Source organism: Podarcis muralis, chromosome 2 (assembly GCF_964188315.1).
Source record: "Podarcis muralis chromosome 2, rPodMur119.hap1.1, whole genome shotgun sequence".
NCBI lineage: Eukaryota > Metazoa > Chordata > Lepidosauria > Squamata > Lacertidae > Podarcis > Podarcis muralis.
Window position 1 is genome coordinate 88882687 of NC_135656.1, and position 24484 is coordinate 88907170.

General features: G+C 41.9%; 1 protein-coding gene across 1 annotated transcript in view; it reads left to right on the plus strand.

Annotated features, from left to right (window-relative positions):
• The window catches only part of RAD18 (RAD18 E3 ubiquitin protein ligase), a 131703-nt gene extending 108250 nt beyond the window's left edge, over positions 1-23453 (plus strand). Inside the window, exon 13 of the mRNA XM_028719320.2 lies at positions 23254-23453. Coding sequence (XP_028575153.2) covers positions 23254-23281 — 28 coding nt within the window. The 3' untranslated portion in view covers positions 23282-23453. The remainder of the gene's footprint in view (positions 1-23253) is intronic.
• Positions 23454-24484: the final 1031 nt, after the last annotated feature.

Here is a 24484-nt window from a genome sequence, read left to right on the forward strand (position 1 = left end):
AATGTAATAATGTTTCTTGGGTATGTGGCTGGAGAAACCTCTGGCTGCTGCATGACTGAAGTGTCCTTTTCTGTACAAAAGTAAGGCCTGGATGCAGAATTCTGAGGTGCTAGAAAGGACTGTGCCATGTTCCCCATGTCGAAACCTTCTTGCATTCAGAAAGGTTGGATATTTCCAACCCAGCCTGCTGCCTCCTATGCTGCTTTTCTACTCGCTGGGAGCATTCAAAATCTTCTAGCCTGAACAGTGAAGTGGTAAAACCTGTTCTCTCACCTTGACATTGCTACTTCCTCCTTCTGCTATTTGGGTGGACCAGGGCCTTAACTGGTAACAGTGGGGAGTAACATGTTCTGCGGAATTCCCTCCCATATGAGTGTCCTATACAGTGGTACCTCGGGTTACAGACGCTTCAGGTTACAGACTCCACTAACCCAGAAATAGTACCTCGGGTTAAGAACTTTGCTTCAGGATGAGAACAGAAATCGCACGGCGGCAGCAGCGGGAGGCCCCATTAGCTAAAGTGGTACTTCAGGTTAAGAACAGTTTCAGGTTAAGAACAGACCTCCAGAACAAATCAAGTTCTTAACCAGAGGTACCACTGTAGACTTTTAAGTCAACAGGCGAATCTTATCTCAAAACGTATTCCAACTGACTGATGTCTTGATTCATAGGAGCCACCTCCTGGGGTCGAGGGGTCTTTGCCCCTCCCAATAAAAAAAAATGGAGCCCCTCCCTCCACGGTGATGGGCATTGCTATTCAAATAGTATGGCTATTCAATATTTTATTCAAGTTGGCACCCCTGCCTTGATTAATTAACCAGAATTAATGGCCTGGAGCCCAAGTTCTTCCACTCACAAGAAGGGGCTGTTCCCCACTTTTATCTGCATCCCTGCCACCATGTGACACGCCATTCACAAGGGTCTCCGGTTCTTCAGGAGCAGCCGAGGATGCAAGGAGCAGCAGAGGAATGTAGGAACTCACTATTTCATGACTGGAACTCTGCTGCATTCACAGAAGGCAATTTAGAGTTCAAGGTGCTGTATTTAATGTGTCTGGTTTTTGGTTTTTGTTCTTAGCATTTTGAGAGGGGCATGTACTTGTCCGTATAGTTCTGAATACATTGAATTGTAATGTACATTAAATTAAAAAAAAAGAAATTCCTTGGTAGCCTGATTTAGGGCTGACAAGCAAGTTAAAAAATAGGTGTTTATAGATATATAATAAGCTACTGGAGAAATCCTTGGGATTCCAGTGGCCATTTGAGATTGCAGCATTCTTCAAATGTGCCAGAAGAATTTGCTTAACCAAAGGAAACCCTGTAATCTCGATCTCTAGAAGTCCATTTTGAAAAGTATGCTGGGCAAAAATGCTGTGAGCTGAAGAAAAACACTTCTTTCAAATAAAGCTTTCAGTGACTGCCTTCACAGAGAACTCCTGGTGGTTGCATATCACAGAGTCTGAAGGCAGCAAAGCTGTTGGTTGTTTCTCTTTCCCCCCCTATTTTGGGCTTTTATTGCACCGTATCCTGAGAGATCTCCTGCTGGTGATCCAAAGAAGAAATAGAACAAAGCAAGAGAGCTTGAGCGCTTGTGCTGGGTTATGTCTGTTGTATGCAGTTTGGGGGGGGGGGGGGAGCAGTGGTGGAATGAAGGCGCTCTTCAGAATGAAAGCTCCTTTTATCTTCTTGAAAATGAGTTGTGAGATTTAGAATCGTGCACACTCCCCATGGCTAAATCATACTGTTCACCACAGTGTTTGAACTGCTAGCTGTTTTATATTGTGTGTTTGTTTCTTTGCTGTAGCCCCTTGAAAAATAATATGCATATATATAAGGTCATGTTGTGATCCAGAAAATAACTTGGTATTTGGCTTGCAGAAGCTGAAACAGCCATCTTGCTGCATTTGCTTTTGCAAAACATTTCGGCTACCTTATTACTCTTCTGAGTGGGAAATCACTGCTTAATAGTCTTGTTCTGCAGCATTTTTAAATTAGCATGGTGTAGGGATCCAGTATACAGGATCCAGGTTTGACCTACCTGTGTAGACAGAGCTACATTCCTTCTCACCTAATACGTGTTGCCACTTGCAGGGAACAATTGATTGGGGTGGGGAGGGGAGTAAGAGATGGTTTGTTTTGTGGCTGCCAGTTCTTCTCCCCTGCAAATCTTCCCCTAAGGCCACCCTGCCACTCTGCTTAGACTCACTTCCTTTTAAAGCCAGCTTGGGAAAACTCATTTAAAACACGCTAGGGGGCATTTGCATGAGAGATCGAACCAAGGAAGGGTTAAGCATTATTTCTTGCCCTCCAGATGTCCCCTGCAATTGTCTCTTCATGCCCACATTTGCCTCATGAAGGAAACACAGAGTTCACGTACCCTGTGTTTTAGGCTGTTTGGGTGTATTGTGGGCGATATGATGAGGACTTTCTTCTTGTCTTCTTGAAGCTGCCTCTAAGTCTTTCTCCTCACGCCATGTGGAGTGTTATGTTTTTTATCCAGATGTTGGCAGCTTGTCTGGGTAATCCTGCCTTCCAACCACTGGCACGATAAACATTGAAGAGCAGGATCTCACTTGTGTCTGTTCATAACTATTGCCCTGGGGGGGGGGGAATGTGAAAGCATCTCAGATTCTAAATAAAAAGCAGTCACAATTTCATAAAATAGGCTAGATAATGGATATAAAAATGTAGCTTTATGTATTGCATCTGGTAGAGGGATGTTTTATCAGGCATGTACTGGGGCAGGGAAGGAGAGATTGTCATATATCTAAGAACCCATTACTATGAAACTGGGAACCATGTAGGCCTGGTTGCCTTAGAAGAAGGCGGCTGGGAAGTTGCCATTTCCTTTAGCAACAGAATTCAAGGCTCAGGCATCTGACCCAATGTTACCTCCAATAAAACTCATTTCATACCATCATGGTTTATTTTAAAAGGCCCTGAAATTAAACACAAGATGCTTAAATGCAGCACAGTGCTGCTCTTACAAAGATGGGTTGCTTTATATTTTCGATATTCCAAATAGCAACAATCATGTGGTCTTATTTTGATTAAGGAGTGTCATTATTAACACTCTTGGCTGCCAATATTAAGTTTGCCTTTTTGCGTTACATAGTTTCTTCTTGTAAAACATGTTTCACAACACAAATTTGGAGCTGGAGAAGCTTCAACTCATCATCCTTCAGGGTGGGCTAACCATTTGCCAGGACAAATAATATACGTCTGTCATTGGGGATCAGTTGTGCTGTTTCAGCACTTTGACTTTTCATGGCATATGTGCAGATTAGGAAGTGTTTCAGCATAGATAGGCCTTGTCTCTAGAAATACGGCTGTTGCGACCAGCTCAGGTTATTCTGTCTGGAATGGTTTTATTCCACTGGGAACTGATCTGTGTTCATGTGGGGACTTCCTTGCAATGGCAAGTTCTCATTGAGTAGAAGACGTCTTCAGATGTTCACACCAACTCATGGACCCCCTTGGGTAAGAGTGGGAGCGTGTTTGATGGCAGGGGGTTGACACAGCAGTCTAAGGCTCACCCTTCTCTGGCTCTGGCTATGCACTTTTCAGATTACGGGTAACAAATTGCATCTACAATTCCTCTCCAATGTGAACACAAAATTCTCGGCATTTGGAAAATACCATGTCAGGGAGGGCGTTGGGCTTCAATATGGTATTCTAGTTTTCCAAGTTAAGGGAGTTTTGTGTGGGAGATCATGCAGTTTCCTCACTCACACCCAGGTGGCATAGTTGAAACAGGGTTGTACCATCTGATTTTTCTGAATGAGTTTGGAAATTGGGGGGGGGGGTTGTTGCTGCTTTTGTCTGAAAGCATTCTCAGTTTCAGGCTACAATGAAGAGAAGACGAAGAAGAAGAGTTTGGATTTGATATCCCGCTTTAGCACTACCCGAAGGAGTCTCAAAGTGGCTAACATTCTCCTTTCCCTTCCTCCCCCACATCAAACACTCTGTGAGGTGAGTGGGGCTGAGAGACTTCAAAGAAGTGTGACTGGCCCAAGGTCACCCAGCAGCTGCATGTGGAGGAGCGGAGACGTGAACCCTGTTCCCCAGATTACGAGTATCGCCCTTAACCACTACACCACACTGGCTCCCAATGGAGTACAGGATGCTTTTAAAATCCTGGTTCTTAGGTAACACACATAGAAGAGAGTTCAGGGCAACTCAAGGGGCTAATGAACTATGAGCAGCCTGTTTGAGGCTTTAATTTTGCTCGAGTTGAGAACTGTTGTGACACCTTACAGTTATTGCCTTGAGATTGTGGAATTGGCCTTTTTGGGGGGTGGGGGGACTGTAAGGCACACCTTTTGGTTTAGCTGGCTGTACTTGCTTTGTTTACAGAAAGATTGGCTGCTTTTGTTTATTTGTGGTTTTCTGTTGTGGTTTTTCAGCTGCTTTGAGGTGTAGGAAAAGGGAGAAAGCACAAGTGGAAACATTATTTTACATTTTGAGAAAATGTGTGTGTGTGTGTGTGTAGATATAGATATATAGATACAGATAGATAGTTTCCTCTAACTTGAAACATTCACTCTTAACTCTTGATTCAAACGACAGTCTCCCCAAATAGGATGCATTGGATCCCAGATATAGCCCTACTGACCATTTCTTCCATGAAGATGTTGCTATTGGTCCCTATGACCAATGGTTGGCAAGCAGCGTGAGTGGGGGGGGGGGGAACATGTGTAGCCCCCAGTACTATAACATGTTCTCTTATGCCATATGCCAAAGGTAGGGATACCCTGCAAGACAAACTACTTTATTAAATCAGCCTTTGACATTATGAAACATTTTTGAAATCAACATTTTCATACATTACTTACGATGGCTTGACACTGAAAATCCCTAGGAAAAGATCGCATTTAATTTTCAAAATTGCAAACAGCTTTGTTTTTCTTCACTGTGGTTTCACTTGGGGGTGGGTGGGAAGTGTTTGTTACTACAGTGGCCTCACAAACTGAACCACACAGGGCAGTTTAAGAAGATATATTTTGCTGGAACAATCTGTAAGTGAATATGCAAAACAAAAACAGAAACGGTTTCAAAAGCTAGTTTTGGCTTTCTGTATTTCCGCCATAAAGTTATTCCAGTGAAATGTATCATGGAGTTTACTTTGTGTTTTAAATTGCCTTTTGTATCGGTATAGGGAGCCTGATACAGAGAGAAGTGCTTGTTTCTGGCTTGGAGGTTTCTGATGGGGACATAGAGGTGGGTATGATTAGAGTTGCTTCTATCCCAGGTTATGAGATGAAGGCATAGGATACAGCAAATTTGCTGAAGCTAAACAGGTCTAGTTCTGGCCATTACCTGAAGAGAAACCCCATGTATGCATACAACTTTGAGTTCTATAGCAAATGAAAGGTGAGATATAAATGTAATAAATTCTATTTTATTCAGCCAAGATTCTATATGCACAGTTTCACATATATATCAGAAGAGCTGTGGGCTATAACCTTAATCTTGAAATGAAAACTGCAATTGAAAACTTCTTCTTCACGTCTCTTGGTTTTGTATTTTTCCCAATCTTACATTCAGTTCTCCACATTTCTGCAGCAATTTGTGATTTTCTTCTTTGGCCCCATAATTAATGTTAAAAGTTCCAGGAGGTATGTATATTTGTGCCTTGTAGCAAATAAAGGGCAGGGTAGAATTGGGAACTAAAACAGAAAGACAATTTTGGGTGCTGCCAATATGAGGACATAAAATATAAACAGTATTAAATGTCCAGGTTCCATTAATAGATATAAGAATTTCAACTATATTGCTATTTAATTTTTTTAAAACAATTTATACTTTTTGAATTTATGCATTTCATTAATTTTACAATCATTTTAACATTTCAAGGCTTGACTTCCTTCCTCCTCTTTCTGCAGTTCCTTAAATTTATTTTTTAATATCTTCTGCATATCCAAATTCATTTAATTTGCTCATTTAATTATCTACTTTAAATATATACAGTACTCTTATGAAACTGCAGGTTGTTACAATAATCCTGCCAATGTTTTATTTGTTTGCAATCTTTTTGGAAATATTCAATAAACCATTTCCATTCTTTTATAAAAAGTCTGTTATCTTGATTTCTTATTCTTTCAGTAAGTTTTGCCATTTCTGCATATTCCATAAGTTTTTATATCTGTTCTTCCTTTGCTGGGACTTCTGCTTCTTTCCATTTTGGGGTGAGTAAGTCTTGCTGCTGTAGTCACATACATAAATAAATTTCTATACACTTTAGGTAGTTCTGTCCCTATAATTCTCAAAAGAAAAGCTTCTGGGTTTTGTTTTTTTTACAAATGTTATTTTAAACATCCTTTTCAATTCCTTATATATTATTTCCCAGTAGGCTTTAACCTTACTGCAAATCCACCACATATGATAAAAGGAACCTTCTTTCTCTTTGCATTTCCAACACTTGTTTGATTTAGATTTATAATTTTTTGCCAATTTACTCAGTGTTAGATACCATCAATATATCATTTTCATACCATTTTCTCTTAGACCATAACATGCTGTAAATTTTATATCCATATTCCACAATTGTTCACATGCTTCCATGTCTATATTATGACTAATATCTATTACCCAGTGTATCAATGCAGATTTTACTCACTCATCCTTTGTCTCTCATTCCAATAATATTTTATACATTTTAAACAACATTTTTACATTACATTCCATCAGGTCCCTCTCCAGTTGTGATATTTGTTCCCCAAACCCTCGTATCCTATCTCTCTTAAATACTTCATTCAAATGATGATATGGTAACCATGTTGTTAATTTTCCTGATAATCCCTTAAATTCTATATTGCTATTAAAATATCTGACACTGCTGTGTGTATCCTTGGAGACTTCTTTTTGAAACACCAGTTGGATTTCACACTACGAAGGCGACAAAACAAGTACCTACAACAATAATTTCAATAGTAGAAAGGTCAGCTGCAAATATCAGCCTTTTAGCAGGGAAGGTAGCTCACCAGAATATCAAAAGCTAATAAGGAATACATAAAGGGGATACGTTCCCTTCTAACAGAAATTCATCTCGCCTATTATATCTTTATATGTCATTAGCCTGGCCAACAAATTTGATAATAAAGGAGAGGATTGTTTATGAAGGCAAAGCGCTTAGGACTCGGCAATGGCAAAGGCACAGAGATTATTAGCCCCCAAAAGGCATTGATTAAACTTGATTCCAGACAGATGAAAGGAAGAATCTGGGAAATGACTGCATAGTTCCTGCTTTGCGGAAGACAGTCCTAGGGATCAATTAGACACTGACTCACTCCAGTTTTCATGCAGAAGCCCAGGGCTTATTTTTATGACTATTTTGTATTGTTTTTATGTATCTGACATTTTATGGTATTTGTACATATTGTTTTACACCACCTTGATCTATTATGAATGGGTGGAGTATAAATATTTATATAGATAACTAATAAATCCCTGGCATCTGCAGGTAGGGCTGGGAGAGACCCACGCCTGAAACCCTGGAGTACAGCTGCCAGTCAGAGTAGACAGCCCTGAGATAGACGGACTAATGGTCTGATTCAGTGTCAGGCAGCTTCCTATGTACTCAGTGAGCCAGTTCATGCAGTCTCTGTTGTTACCTGCAGGCATCCACCAACTCAAAATAGTGTCGTTATTGATATGCAGTGACCATTTTATTACGTACCTTCTTACATATATACAGTGCTTTTTTTCTTTAAAAAATTAAACCTGGGTCTCCCCAATCCTTGTCTAACAATCTTACCTGCATTGCTGTTGTTGTTGTTGTTGTTATGCCACCCTTTATCCGAAGTTCATAGGGTGGTTCACAACAAAAAACTACAAAATGAGAACACAAAATACATAAAAACAAGCAAACCAAGAACCCCCCTCCCACAAACACATAAAAGGCAATAGAATGTTAAACAGCCAAAGGCTTGGCTATAGGGAAACATTTTCCTCTGGTGCCCAAAGATATGCCATGAAGGCACCAGGCAAGTTTTCCTGGGGAGAGCGTTCCACAAATGGGGAGCCACCGCAGAAAAGGCCCAGTCTGTACCAGTCTGGCTCTCACATTGGCATCATTAATATCAGCAGTCAACACCAGAGCCTTCAAAACAAGTTTATACTTCCCAGTGGAAACAATCTTACTGGGTGACAAATTTTTACCCATTGAGTAAGTATTGTCTACAGTGATTCTGTACCTTGGGTGTTAGTGAAAGGGGGTTAGAACTACATACTGATCACATTGTTTTCTATTGTTAATCTCCCATGCTTGATCATCAGAGGGTATGCTGTCTTTTGGGCTGTGAAATCTGAACCCACAAGCCGAAATTGGGTATTTTCCACAGCTGATAAGGGTGTAACCCCTAGCATAACTGAAGAACAGTTTTTGAGAAATATCATATTTTATCATTTTGGCTAATTGGTTTGTGTGTATGTGTGTGTTGAAGGGACGGAATTGTGGGTTTTGAACCATATGCTTATTTGCCTCAGGCGGCAAAATATGTTTGTCCAGGTTGGACAAGAAATAATATTCAGACCAAAAAAAGAGGACTTAGGGCTAGGGTTACAGGAAGAGCCAAACGTCAACAGGTAAATCACAAGGAAACAGACCAAAGGGGAGTCTCAGTGGGGCACACAGATAATAGGAATTATGCAATTATGCGAGATAATGTTGGCAGGGTTATGCTGTTAAAGTGGCTAGGATGAGAATGGCCTACTGGCATGAATTGCTTAAAGATCTAGGCAGGAAAGAGAACTATTTAACCTGGTCAACAGCCAACTGGCAGTCAGATTCTAGTCACCTGAATGTCCTGGCAGGATATTCAATGCATCTGCAGAAGTCCCAGAGACACAACGTTTCTACTAATGCACTGCAAATGGGTATACCTCTTGCGTCATTCCCTTTATGTAAGCACTTACACACAGTATGCAGTGTGTTCCTGTTCCTCTAATTATTTAAGTCCTTCTTTCAACCGAAAACTGTACACAAAGGAGATTTACACACTACAATGCAGATTAATGTGGGTTTTGAAATATGTCCTATTTTATACCAAGGAGGGTATGAAATGAGTTCCATCTGCATGGACATGACACTGGAGGTTCTTGCCTCACCAGCGCACAGTGGAAGATGCACATTACCTGCTGTGTGGAATGTGATTAGCACTCGCTGTAGTTTTTAGAAAATAGGTGATGCTTGTGTTATTTTCATGAAAGCCCATCTTCAGTTTGCCTCATGCCATTTGTTTACTTTCTGGAAACCGGTTGGACATCTGCCAGTGACCCCTCTGTGAATTGCCACAGCCGCTCATGTATAGTTACGTAATTAGATTGCAGTGCATTTTCAAATATGTGTTCCCTGTGGTGGTTCCAATATCTCTGGAGTCAAAGTTAATTTGAACTACATTGTTTGAGAAATGGTATCCTATCGCAGCCAGATAACAGATCAGCCACCCTTGTTTCTTTAACAACCCTTGCCCCCCCCATTTATTTATTTTTTTGCCTCTCCTCACAAAACAGAGCTTAGCAATACTGTCTGTAGACTTTCAGAAGAGCAGCTTTAAGGAGGAGGTTGTGCACCATCTCAGGTCTATGAAATCTGATGCTCAAAATAGCCAAAAAGAGGGGGGTAGGCTCTGCATTACAATCTGTGGTGGCTTACTAAAATGTTCCACTTTCTCATGTGTCTCCTGTTTTGTGTTTTGATTGCATTTTTTAAAAAGCTAAATTTTAGCAAGTTGCCTTAAATGCCAACTGTGACAGAAAGGTGATATGCGGCTTTTTAAAGACTACAGTGGTGCGTGACTCATCACAACATCTCAGGACGGGGGACCGTGAATGTTTCTCAGCAAGAATACTGAACGATTTGAAACGATGTTGTCAAATAGAAGGCAGTGATAGATAATGATAAAGAGCCTTTGTATGAACATAGGAACCTTCGTAGGAACCTTATACTGAATCAGCCCATTGGTCCATCTTGCTCAGTATTGTCTACACTGATTGGCCGCAGCTCTCCAGGACTTCAGACAAAGTCCAGGGCCTATCCTTACCTGGAGATTCCAGAGATGGAATCTGGAATCTTTTGTATGCTCTTCCACTGAGCTACGACCCTTCCCTGTACAATATGCTGAGCGTAGCTGAGGGAAATAAGGCAGCTTTTAGGTATAGAAGGAACCATTTAAAAATTGGGGAAACGACAAAGGCAAATAAAATGAGGGCATTTCCAAAGGAAAACGTGCTGAAGAGACATGTTTAGGAGGGGGAAATGAGAAAGAAGGAGGAAACATTATTTCATATGGAAGTCAAAGAGGCAGGAGAACGTGCCCAACACCAGATGTCCTAAACTGTGGTGTGAGATTTCCAGTAAAGGTACTATTGCATCACATAAGAAATGTAACAAGATTTGGAGAGGTTGCAAATTACTTCCCTGGCACAGAGTTTCACAGAAGGGATTGTCCCATATACACATGATTACTGTCTTGTATTTTATTTATTTATAAGATTTATATCCTGGCCCTCATCACACAGGATCTCAGGCAAGTCGCAGCAGATAAAAACAGATAAATACCACGCAACACCCCCCTCCCCAATCCATAAAAGTATTAGGAAAGTATTATAATCCCTTGGTCTGAACACTCCATCATGCAAAGGCCTGTTTTAAGAAAAAAAGTTTTCAGTCAGCACTGAAAAGCATACAATTTAGGAGCAGATCAAAGTTCGTACCTCTAGATAGCAGATTTAAGGTACATCAACTAAATTTAGCAGTTTTAGGAGAAGTCCCAGATCTAGTCCCCAGACTTCACAAATACATTTAAATATGTTTTTCATAATCCATGTGGTGTCCTTAACTCAGAAGCAATGTGAATGAAGGGTGGAAACTTCGTTGAGGAGGTTCCAAAGAGTCTTGAAGAAATGTTACCAGGCCAAACATGAGTATCTCCTGTATCAAATTTGAGAGAATGGACAGAATAGTATTGGAAATGGGACATAGGAAAATGGTAGGTGCCCATGATAGATACGTAATTCCTTACAACCCATATCCATTAAAACACCAGTGTTGAAATGTACGCAAGAATTGTTTCCACCTGCCTGAAACTCTTGCACAAATATGATTGCACACGTCTGGCAATATCAGTAGAAGACAGGGTCCAGCATTATTATGAAATAACACATGCCATTGCTAGATATATTGTTCCTGCTGGAACTGTGGGGAATATCTGAGTATCAGTTGCATGGTAAATGAAATCCAGTGGCTATATTCTCTGTACATCTTCCAGGTCACCAGCAACTTGTTTTCAGAGGTGGTCCTGAATACTGGTTACTTTATAAACAGCATAAACATCAGGGACCATGTATGACTCCAACGGATAATAACAAAATTATGTAAGTAGGGCAACAACACAAGATGTAGTGCAGGATGACAGCTTTGGCGTGCCAAGAGATTATCTGTACCCAGAAATGCCTAAGTCTTACAAATGGAACGGTGCAGCCAAAAAAACTGGGGGAAGGACAAAAGCAGACAAAATAATTGGAACAGCGTATGCTATTCTTCAACAGACATTAGGTGATTTGGCGTGAGACTTCTGCTACTTCATGTTTCAAAGGCAAAATTCTCTGAAGATTTGAGAACTTAAAGCTCTGCTTCTATGAGATGTCTCTTGGCACAAGAACTAAAGGAGCAACAAATCTAGGAAGATGCCCAAGCCATATCATTGGTCCATCTCCATTGGTCCATTGTTTACACTGATTGGCAGCAGCGATCAAGGGTTTCGGGCAAGTCCTACTGCGGCTGGGGATTGAAGCCTGCGTGCAAAGCACACAGAATGGTTTTCCAATTAAAGTAGATATTGGCACAAAGCCGGGCAATTGAACAACAGTTCAATGCTGCCAAACTGTGTGTTGGAGGGAAATAACATAGGGTTACTCCTCCCCTGCCACCGAAGGTAACAGCAAGGATGAGCTGGAAATGTTGCTCAGCAAACCAATACAGTGGTACCTCAGGTTACATATGCTTCAGGTTACATACACTTCAGGTTACAGACTCCGCTAACCCAGAAATAGTGCTTCAGGTTAAGAACTTTGCTTCAGCATGAGAACAGAAATCATGCTCCAGCGGCACGATGGCAGCAGGAGGCCCCATTAGCTAAAGTGGTGCTTCAGGTTAAGAACAGTTTCAGGTTAAGAACGGACCTCCGGAACGAATTAATTACTTAACCTGAGGTACCACTGTATATGTTGTGCGCAGGCACAGGGCCATTTTTAGAACGTTTCTGGCTTGACCACCAAATATTGTGTTCACAGAATGTCATGTTGCATGAGCTTCCTTCTGTCTGTGGCCTATTCCAGATGGAGATGTTTGACTCATTTCAAAATTTGCCAAATTGATTGCTACTGCCACCACCACCTTTTCCTGTGCTGATTTAGGGGCAAGGGAATTTAGAGGCATTTTCTCTTCATGCACATTTCCCAACAGCTCTCTCTCTCCCCCTTCTGCCCCCCCTGCCAACAACTCTGGGGATAAGAGCCCACATTCTTTCCAGAGTTGGATCTGTTGAGTTATGGTAAGGTTTAGCTTAAATTTCAGACTTTCTCTGTCCTTTGTGAGTGTGTGTGAGGGAGAGTGTTCTGTTCTGTTTTGTACAGTTTTACTTCTTTGAAATTCAGTGTTGAAAATACAGTAGGATCACCAGGTAAGAACACAAAATGATTTTAGAAATCCAAGTATTTCCTTTATTGGTTGGTTAATAGACATCTTTTAATTTTTTGTTTGTGTATAAGATAGAAAAGATCCTTTCAGTTCCTCCTTGATCAGCTTCTGTTTGCTTTAAATATTCCTTTCAGGCAGATGAACATTCATTTCCTGCATTTGGCTGGGTAAAATGACTAAATATCCCACGCTGTTAAGCTCTACCCTATTGTGAGTGGTGCACAATTTAAAATCCAAAGAGTAAATCTAAGACACAGGTGCTTAAAAGCTGGCAGCGTCTCCTTTCTGGGATAATTGTGGAAATACAGACTAAATGTTGACAAAGTAAGCACTCGTTGTAGGTAGTGTAAACACCACAGGTGGGATAAGTTGGCAATTATAAATAAATGGCAAGGTGGTGTACATGCTTCTCCCCCACTTTACCCTCAAAACAATCCTGTGAGGTAGGATAGGCTGACAGAAAGTGACTGGCCCAAGGTCACCCAGTAAACTTCACAACTGAAGGGGGATTGAACTCAGATTTCCCAGGCCTTGGTCTAGCTAGCCACAACACCACTCTGACAATATACATACCTGGCTGCAAGTTCCGTGCAACTTACTTGTGAGTAGCAATGCACAGAGTTGTCCTAAAAGTAACACTTTTGGGAAAACTCAATTGCAAACACTGATTCTGTATTTTCAAGATTCATGAAAGAAGGTTTCGATAGCTTGGTTACTCTGGAAAATAATTAGACCGACAAGAAAGCGGTATGGATTTAATGCACATTGCAACCTCGGTGGAGGGGAGGCTGAGTCTGAGAGGATCTGGGAGATCCCCTTGAGATTCACTGTTGTTGGACACCTCTGTACACATGGACACCTTGCTTCTTACCGTACTTGCAGACTGTTTTTTCTTTGGCTCACTTCTATTGTTGTTGGGGGTTTTTTGAAGTGGAAACTGTTCTTATTTGTCAGTGTCAAAAATTGCTCTCATAAAATTGTTTTCTTGGCTGAAGATTGCTCTTGCCCATGAGAGCTATTATAAAAAAGGGTGTGGACTTTGATTGCCACACATCTTGACATCCTGGGATCTGTTATTTTTGTTAAGGTTAAGAATCCTCAGTTGGAGTTCCCTGACTGCATCACAATACTACTGTTCCCAGGTGGTAATGTGCGCGCGTGCTATTTTACCCTTTTTACCTTTACTTTATTCACCACAATAGATGAAGAACATCATTTATAAACATGTGCCCTTAAACCACTTTCACTGGCATTTTACTTACGATAATGACTATATTGGATTCAGTAGCTTGAGAATTGCAGCTCCTTCATTCTCTGTGAAATACAAAAGCTATACTTTTCAACTGCATCCTGGAATGAGCTCTCTATCCATCAGTTACTTTGCCGTATGTACCCCCTAGCTGCTGAAAGCACTATATATGGTTTGGATAAGAGCTCTTAGGAGTTCCATTTGTAAATGTCAAGCACGTAAGTGTACTTTTTACCTTACGAAAAGTTATCTACACTTACCAATTTCATGTCATACAGACTGTATTGTAAGGGAAGCATGTGTGTCCATTTTACAACAGTAAAAAAAAAAGGTAAAGGTAAAGGACTCTTGGATGGTTAAGTCCAGCTAAAGGTGACTATGGGGTTGCGGTGCTCAGGCCAAGGGAGCTGGTGTTTGTCAACAAACAGCTTTCCGAGTCATGTGGCCAGCATGACTAAACTGCTTCTGGCACAACGGGACATCGTGACGCATGCCAGAGTGCATGGAAACGCTGTTTACCATCCCGCCACAGTTGTACCTATTTATCTATTTGCAGTGGAGGCAGTGGAAGACAGGAGTGCCTGGCGTGTTCTGGTCCATGGGGTCACAAAGAGTCGGACACGACTAAACAATTAAACAACAACATCTACTTGCACTGGTGTGCTTTTGAACTGCTAGGTTGGCAAGAGCTGGGGCAAAGCAAAGCTAGGTTGGCAAGAGCTGTACAACAGTATCTTTACAGGGCATGCCAATTCCAGTGCAGCAAGAATTTCATACTACAGTGGTACCTTGGGTTACATACGCTTCAGGTTACAGATGCTTCAGGTTACAGACTCCACTAACCCAGAAATAGCGCTTCAGGTTAAGAACTTTGCTTCAGGATGAGAACAGAAAGCATGCTCTGGCGGCGTACATACAAAGCAAAGCAGGTGAGTGCAGAAACACCACACATTCACACCTGTACCACAGTGTGGTACTTCTCCAGTAGGACTGTATTCTGAACGAAAATTTACCAGCAGATTAATGTTTTTGTGATTGTGGTTTTTGCAAACCAGGTTGCCCTGCTGCAAGATTCTCCTGCTTTCCTTCACTGGTGAGTAGGGGGTTGGGTTAGAACAGGGTTTCCCAAACTTGGCTCTCCAGCTGTTGTTGGACTACAATTCCTATCAGTCCTGACCACTGGTCCTGCTAGCTAGGGGTGATGGGAGTTGTAGTCCAACAACAGCTGAAGACCCAAGTGTGGGAAACCCTGGGCTAGATGACCTTTGAGTCCCTTCCAATACTCCCCATCTATGATTCTGTTCATCGTTCCCTAGAACTGCCTCTGTATCAACAGCACCCTCTTCTTCTGCCTGCTCAGCCTGAAGGAGTCGAGCAGGCGATGGCTGGTTCCTAACCTAGAGGTACAAGGAGCTCCATGTCATTCTGCAGACTCACAGGGCTACAGCTTGCTTAGAACTAGAAGCTTCCCACAAGAGCCTGAATAGCAGCTCTGATGCCCCACTGAGCAAATGGCTTGGGGCCAGAACATTACAATGAAATTGAACCTGAAGGCTCAGCTCAAGTCCTGTTTAACAGCAGCTTCCTCAGTTCTGGCCCAGGGACCAGGGCGGGTCAGAAAGGCACACCAGTCTCACCAGTACATGCCAGCCCAGCTTTTGTTTGTTGTGAGCACCACTCAGATTTCCATTACGAACAGGCTGAGCAATTGAATAGCGCTGCCGTTCTTTTTTTGTGTTGTTAAAATGTTATCTAGCCATCTGATTTGGGTGGTGACCCCAATCAAAGCCGCTCACACAATAAGGAGTGGGAAGGGTGGTTCCTTAATTCACAAGGTCAGCTCTATAAAGTTGCAGCGTGACAGCTGCTCTTGGGGAGGAGCCAGTGACTCAGCACATGCTTCGTATCTCCAGTCAAAACAGTTCCATTAACAAGTGATGGGAAAGATGTCAGCCTGAAGCCAGGGGTAGCTAATGCCAGTCAAAGAGGACAATCCTAGCCATATGGATAAGGAGACTGACCTTGTAGAAGGTAGAATCCTAGGTCCTCCTCGCCTTAAAAAGAAGGATGGGGAACCTGTGGCCCTTCAGGTACTGTTGGAGTCCAAATCCCATCAGCCCTGGTCAGCCTGACCAGTGTTCAGGGATGATGGGACTTGTAGTCCAACAACCTGTACTCCAACAATATTCCTGCATTGCAGGGGTTTGGACCAGATGATCCTCAGGGTCCCTTCCAACTCCACAATTCTATGATAAAAAAACTGTGGTATTTTGTTTGAAAGTATTTGGTACCTGGCCCCAAATGGTGTTTACGTATCAGCTATCAAATGTCCAAGTTTTTAGCATTTGATAATAGACACACTACAGTGTTTTGTATTGAATATCAGTAAGTAGGTTTTAAAAAAATAAACATGTTAATGCAGTTGACATACAGAGTTGCTTTGAATTTTATTATTATTTATTAAATTTGTATACTGCCTTTTATCGTAGATATCAGGGCAGTTCACAACATAAAATTACATACTTACTTTTTCAATAGTAATGGCTGACAATTTGTGGGATCTTATCTTTGTCATCTGACAAAACCTAAATGATCAATATCCAATGTTAGTCATACTCGGAGAAGACCCACATAAACCAAAAAAATCAGTTGGATCATCTAATAATTTTAAAGTACTCAAACTTTTGAGATCATTTTTTTTTTGTATATTTTGCACTTCACCATGGATTTTACAGGTGGACTCAGGCACACCGCTGTCTTAGACCAAATTACTTCACAGAGTGGCTACGAGCAGAAACAGGACGAGGGTGATAGAGACTTGTTCACTGCAAATCTGCCACAGGAATGATAGATTAGGATTTTTGTTCAGCAAGGTGATCCCTGGCAGAAGGTTGTTGGGTTGCGTACATGCCCCTTTATGTATCTTTGGCCGAGAGTTGTTTTCTGTCAAATTGTGCTTATAAGCTTGACCAAGTACATTAATCATAGCTTAGAGGACATCTTCACTGAGTCTAGACACATCTGATTATCAGTGAAAAGAGACCCTCTGTGTCATAGCGCGGCAGACTAGTGGCAAATTAGAAGGTGTGCACACCCAGGAAACTGCTTCACTGCTGTGGCCTCTTCATCCATCTACTTCATTGCTGGGACTTGATAACCTTGGCAGCCTAGCTGGCTACATAGTTCCTGAAAAATGCAGTAGAGAAAACAGCCCTGATGAGTTATGAACACAATGGTGATAGAACGGAAACTGAATTTCATCTTATATATACTAAAAGGATGGCCTCTCTTTCCCCTCCAATGGAGGCAACTAAGCAGGCAACAAAATCCAGCACCATCTGAAGTTTCTGGGTGGTTTCCAAGGGCAGCCCCATGTAGAGCAGGCTGCAGTAGTCAAAACGTGATGTGACTAGTGCATGTTATTGGCTTGGTTTTTAGACATGAAACCAGCATGTTGCTCTCACAGCTACATGCATGCTTAGGCTATATTTTCACATATATAAATGGAGGGAGAGAGAGACCCATCTGTGCAATACTGTCTGCATCTGTTGGCTCTTTCTGCTACAACAGAACTTCTATTGCAGCTTACCTCCTAAAAGAGATTTTTTGCACAGGATGCAGAGATTCCTGATTCTGAACTGCATTTCTAAATTGCAATAAGGATTCAAATCTGTGGCCTTATCTATTTGTGTAACTGTTTAGCCCTGTTTCTAAGCTCTCATTCTGCCTTTTCAGTCGAACTCCTTCAGGTTTGGGAAGTTCACCTAAGAAGTGGGATAGAGATACTTGAAATGGAAATGGAAATCTGTTTTTATCACTTTCATTCCCACCCTCAATTCCTCTGGCACTTCTGCTGCTACTTTGGCATGTAGAAGGAACACTGTACTATACCAATTTCCGAATGCAGCTCAAATCATGAGTCCTTTTCCTCCAGGGAACCTATTCAACATGTGAATAAAGAGTTCAGGATCCTTGAAAAATGAATTCTTCCATTTGCTTCAGAGTGATTTTTCTTAGTTCAGCAGTTGTGAGTTTTATTTGGCTTTGCTCCTGTTAGGAGAACAGTTACCTGCTTTTGTAGCAACAAGTGAGATCTGCCACAAAATGTTGCAGTACAGAGCGCTCCTGTTCTGTGTTCCAGTCAATTAGATATTCCAAGATACTCCATTCCTTTCCCCCCTCTTGCCCCCCCCCCCCCGTGACTACTCAGCTTCTGTGATGGCTGAACATGCTCAGTCCTCTGTTTTGGGGTTATAAACATTTCCCCCCTTCTTCTGCAAATCTCTGGGTTTCCCTGAAGAACAATATGAGATGCATGTCATGATTAACCAAAGGGGAAATGAAAGTGTGAAATAAACTGTAAATACAGAAAAAACAGAGGATTAGGCTAAGGAAGAACCTAATGCAATGGGGATATAAAGAGAGCAGCAATTTACGCAAGAATAATTAACTGAAAGAATTAGTTGCCAAATAAGAATAACCGATGAAATAGCTACCCGTAAAGACTGTATTTTGCTAAGCCCTTTATTGCATCCTAAAACTTCAGCCAAACCAAACTAGTTAAATGCTTAGTAAATTCCGTGTTTACACAGCAGTTTTATCTAAAGCCACCTCCCTAAAATTGGGTTCCTGTGCACTCGAGGGGAAAGTTGAGAAAGATGGTTCCAGCATTCAATATATAGGATCTTAAGGGAAAATTAAATCAGGTAAAAATAGAAGGGGGGTGTTTAAAATTGGAATAGTGGAGTCTGTAGCTTTCATGTGCCTAGGATGCGAGAAAGTGTATTGGTTGTTTATCAATCTATTCCTTGAATTCCATTTTTGTTCTCCTTATCACCAATTTTATTTGTTTTGCTAGAGTTTGTGTTCCCTGCTCCCTGTGTGTGTGTGTGTGTGTGTGTGTGTGTGTGTGTGTGTGGCTTTTGTCTTTGGGGCAGGACTTCCACTTTTATTTTATTTAAAGGGAGGCTTGTTGAGTTTTACGACTTCCTCAATGCTGCTATTTAACCACTGCGGCACCCTCTTGAAATTGTTTGCACCATTTCTAATCTACGATGCACACTTATCTGTGCCTCTAATCAAGGGGTTTCAGATAACAGACAGGCTTCCTGAAAGGATTTGGGACTTCTCCAACTTCCTTTAAACTAATTCCTCCAACTTTTGAGAAATTCCCTTTTCTGAAATTAAATGTGGCTGGACTTTCTAGGCAATCTTCCACTCAAATGTGTGTTGAATATGATACAGTGTTGTGTTCACTGCTTCTGGGTGGTCCAGCAGAATTTAAATATTGATCCAGATCCTGGGTTTTTGCTTACAATCAGTTCAAGTGCCAACTCTCCTAATGTTGGCCAACTAAAGGAGCAGGACCACTGCGAGGCAGGTATGGGAGTACTGATGTGCTGGACCCACAGCCAATAAAAAGATAAAGGACCCCTGGACGGTTAAGTCCAGTCAAAGGCGACTATGGAGTTTCAGCACTCATCTTGCTTTCAGGCTGAGGGAGCCGCCGTTTGTCCACAGACAGCTTTCCAGGTCATGTGGCCAGCATGACTAAACCGCTTCTGGTGCAACAGAACACCGTGACAGAAACCAGAGCGCATGGAAACGCCATTTACCTTCCCGCCGCAGCGGTACCTATTTATCTACTTGCACTGGTGTACTTTTGAACTGACTAGGTTGGCAGGAGCTGGGACAGAGCAACGGGAGCTCACCCTGTCACATGGATTTGAACCACCAACTTTCTGATCGGCGAGCCCAAGAGGCTCAGTGGTTTAGACCACAGCGCCATCCGCGTTCCATGCCACAGGATCTGAACTCTAGGGCCAGCCCTACTGTAAGCCAGTATGAGGCAGCTGCCTCAGGCGGCAAATTCTGAGGCATGGAAAGTGGCTAGAAGGGTATGTATGCCTTGTGGTCTGTCTGCTCTACTGCCCCATAGCTAGCTTGCTTCCCTAGCATGACCAGTGCACCAATGAGGTGCCTCTGGCAGCCTGCTTCACAAGGGGAAGGTGACCCTGTTCTGGCCTTGGTTGCAGTGGATTCTGACACAGCTTTGGGTAAGTTGAAGATGCAGCTGAAAGCCAAAGCTGGGGAGAGCAGCCGCAACGCCTCACAAAATGAACCCTTTTCACAAAGACTCTCAGCAAAAGGCAAGTGATCCTGCAGAGCGGCTGCATTGCTGCTGGTCTACTTGCACTGCACTAGGGTATGGGCCCCAGTAGGGATTTTTGCCGTAGGAATCCTGTCTCCTGAATAGAACAGCACCAGCCTAATATGGCAACTCTAATAAATAAGACATGCCATCAGCCAAAGTGGCCTGTGGAACATCTCCTGACCAATTTGTTCCTTCAACCATCCCTGGAATCATTTGTCTCTGAAAAGCTATTTTTGCACTATTAAATATTTAATGTAGTTTCTTGAAAGTGGTGGAAAAATAATTCCCAATAAATAATTTAGTTCTAGCCATCTTTTCAGATCCAGTCCATAGGTTCATGGGTTCTTATTTTTCAAATAGTTGTCCCCCCCCCCACCTGAAATAATAATTATTTTTGGCCAGGAGAAGGTCACTTTCACCACTTTTGAGTTTCCCTTCCAATACCTGAAGTCTAAGTTTTTCTTTTAGTTCCTTCTGATCACTGGGATCATGTTGATAACACTTTTGCTATTTAATTGGAGGAGGGCCACTGCCTTGAACTCCTATCTTGGAAGCAGAATGGGAATTGATGGTGAAATCTTTGACAAGTGTGTGTGTGTGTGTGTGTGTGTGTGAGAGAGAGAGAGAGAGAGAGAGAGAGAGAGAGAGAGCGCTTCAGCTCCAGAAACTGTAGAGGAAGCTGCCTTATAACAAATCACACCACTTGTCCACCTAGTTCTGTATTATCTCTTTCATTGACTGGGAGTGGCTCCAAGGTTTCAGGCAGGCAGCATTCTCTCTCTTTTTATATATAATAATATTTATTAGCATTTTAATTTCCAAAAAACACCATACAGTTTCTATACTTCTTATCATCACCTATATTTTGACTCTCTCAAGTCATTGAGTTCTCTCCATCCCTCCAAACTGACTTTCTAACTTCCAGTCATAATTTCATTCGCATTTCTCATTCCCCCTATCTACCTTTCTTTTTGCTTTCATATTCCTTATAATTGTAAATAAGTAAGTGTTGTTAAATGTTTACGATATTCTTTCAAAAACGTAATAAATTTACTCCAGTCTTTTTCAAACTGTTGGTCTTGCTGGTCTCGGATCTTCCCGGACAGTTTTGCCAATTCTACTGGCAGGCAGCATCCTCAGCCACAGCATTTCAGATAAAGGTCCATTTCCTCCTCATTCACCTCTTTTCAACTAGAGGTGCCAGAGTTTGAAGCTGATACCATCATACCTGCCAATCTCTACCACCATGTTATGGTCCCTTTTCTAGTTCTGGTGTTAAAGGTAAAGGTAAAGGACCCCTGACAGTTAAGTCCAGTCGCAAATGACTCTGGGGTTGCGGTGCTCATCTCACTTTACGGGCCGAGGGAGCCGATGTTTGTCTGCAGACAGTTTTTCCGGGTCATGTGGCCAACATGACTAAGCCGCTTCTGGCGCAATGGAACACCGAAACCAGAGTAGCACACGGAAATGCCATTTACCTTGCTGCCAGAGCAGTACCTATTTATCTACTTGCACTTTGATGTGCTTTCAAACTGCTAGGTGGGCAGGAGCAGGGACCGAGCAATGGGAGCTCACCCCGTTGTAGGGATTTGAACCGCTGACCTTCTGATTCGCAAGCCCTAGGCTCTGTGGTTTAGACCACAGCACCACCTGCATCCCTAGTTCTGCTGTTAAAGGTAAAGTGACCCCTGAACATTAGGTCCAGTCGTGACCGACTCTGGGGTTGCAGCGCTCATCTCGCTTTATTGGCCGAGGGAGCCGGCGTACAGCTTCCGGGTCATGTGGCCAGCATGACTAAGCTGCTTCTGGCGAACCAGAACAGCGCACGGAAAGGCCGTTTACCTTCCCGCCGGAGCGGTACCTATTTATCTACTTGCACTTTGACGTGCTTTCAAACTGCTAGGTTGGCAGGAGCAGGGACTGAGCAACGGGAGCTCACCCCATCGCGGGGATTCGAACCACCCACCTTCTGATCGGCAAGTCCTAGGCTCCGTGGTTTAAGCCACAGCGCCACCCGCGTCCCTAGTTCTGCTGTTAGGTATCCCCAATAACATTTACAGACCTCCACTCTTCTGCTATAACTTTGTTTTGATGCATGTGGCTCTCTTGGGTGACAGTAGAATATTTTTGGAATGAGATGTTTGTGGACTTCAATCTAGGATTCAAGAAAACCTGTGTGGCTGCTGTTACTGTTGGAGGAAATTAAATTAGCATTTTCTTGTAATAGATTGTGACTTCAAACATTACTCAAATGGGGAATTACTGAAATCCGAAAATGGAAACATCCACACAAATTTTATGCATTTTTCAAAATCATTTTTATTTTTTTATTTTTTTGGGGGAAGGAATATCTAGCTAGCTGATCTTGTTGGGGAAAGAACTGGCATATGCAATATATATTATTGTTATTTATTGTTTAGATAGTGGCAACCCTGTTCATCACAGAACAGGCTTTACAGATCCATTCCCCAAGGGCACAGATATTTCAGCAAGAGGAAATAATCTCTTTTTGCTTAATGTTGTCCAACAGTTCCCACTGAGCACAAGGAATCGGTCATTTCAGACCTGGTGGTAGGAATCTGAAACCTTATGGTAGAATTTTGCGAGTATGTCATTCCTCAAGAAGCTGCAAGTGTTTAGCTAAATTACTGAAATGGGCTCAGTTTTGATTTGTCTCATGCAATTTCTGCAGTGCAAAATGGTGGAAGAAGGCCAATGGTGTGATATATATATATATATATATATATATATATATATATATATATGAGACATACAAGCAAGATGAGAATACTTGCCAGTTGATTTCCTGTGCTTGTTTAATGCTCCTAGCTTGTGCTAAGATTAAATTTTGCAAGTGCAAAATGGTTTGCATATTATTACCCTGGAAGTCAACTCTGCCTACGGATATTAGAATACATTCTTCTGCCACAATACTAAATCATTCATTGAAATGTTGTGGGCTTTATGCAACTAGCAAAGCATAGCGGTGTCTCCTGAATTCAATCTGTTTTACCCTGTGTGCTTAGATGATTTACATGGAATGATTCCATCATTTTGAGTATATGCATGTTCTCTCTCTGTGGAGTGGGGAGGGTTTTAATAGGCTGCCTTTATTTCATTTTTTAAAGCAAATGCCCAATTCCTTTTGCAGTTACTCGCACCCTCTTTTGATGCAGTAAACACAATTACAGTGGTACCTTGGTTCTCAAATGCCGCAAACCCAGAAGTGAGTGTTCCAGTTTGCGGACATTCTTTGACACCCAAACTTCCACCAGGGCTTCCGCGGCCATTCAGAAGTGCTTTGTTTTCCGAACATTTTGGAAGTCGAGTGGCCTTCTGGAACGGATTCCGTTCAACTTCCAAGGTGAGACTGTAGTTGTTTATTTCCTTGGCATCTGATGGGCAGGTGTTACACAGGGCGGGTGCCACTACCGAGAAGGCCCTCTGCCTGGTTCCCTGTACATGAGCTTTGGGAAATCAAGAAACCTTTTCTATGATAGCCATCAGAAGATGAGATTGAGAAAGAGACAGAAGTGAAATGCTAAAAAGATAAGTACTGGTAGAAGTAATGGAAACATTGCATGAAATAAGAGAGGTCCCATTACTTTTTAATTGATGTGCTGGAAGCTAAGTAAGCTTGCAGATTTTTTTTAAGTACTTCTAAAACAGCTGTACAAAAAGCAGAACAATGTAAAACAGAGCAACAAGCATACTATAAACTGAATGTGTATATGTTCAAAGTAAGCAGAGAAACTGCATTTTTACCCACTCGAGAGACAGAGATAATTGTCCTGAGAAAACCTCAGTCTACAAGAAAATCATCTTTACGAAGTTGCCTCATGCTTGCAGGCCTTTCCCATATACTCTGATGCACAGTGCAAATGTAGACTTCTACATTTTGTTTCTGTTTTCAAAAGCATAGCCTGTTTCAGCAAAACCAACAGAGTCAGATTCCCAGTACCTTTGCATATCAAGAATTTAATCAAAAATTAAATATAGTTCAATGCGAAATGTCACCAATCTGTGACATGAAATATCAACAGGTGTCAAACACAAATTTAAAATGTCAGAAGAATAATCAATAAATACACAAATAGTTGAATTTCTAGAGAATATGTGGTATCAACAGTTGAAAAGAAAGCAGCCCTTAGTTTATATTTTGTATGGGTCCTCATTTTTCCAGGAAGTGAGACTTCCAAGTATCCTCTGCATATTCATATGCCCCCACCAACTGGCTAAAACACCACCACAATATATTTTGAATTTCATCTCCAGGTTGCCCTAAATATTCCCTAACAGGAGGCAAGCTTGCTAGTGCCTTCAGAATAGCTGATGCACAATGTTTCTGGAAAGGGAGGGGTGAGCAGTCTCACTGCAGCTGT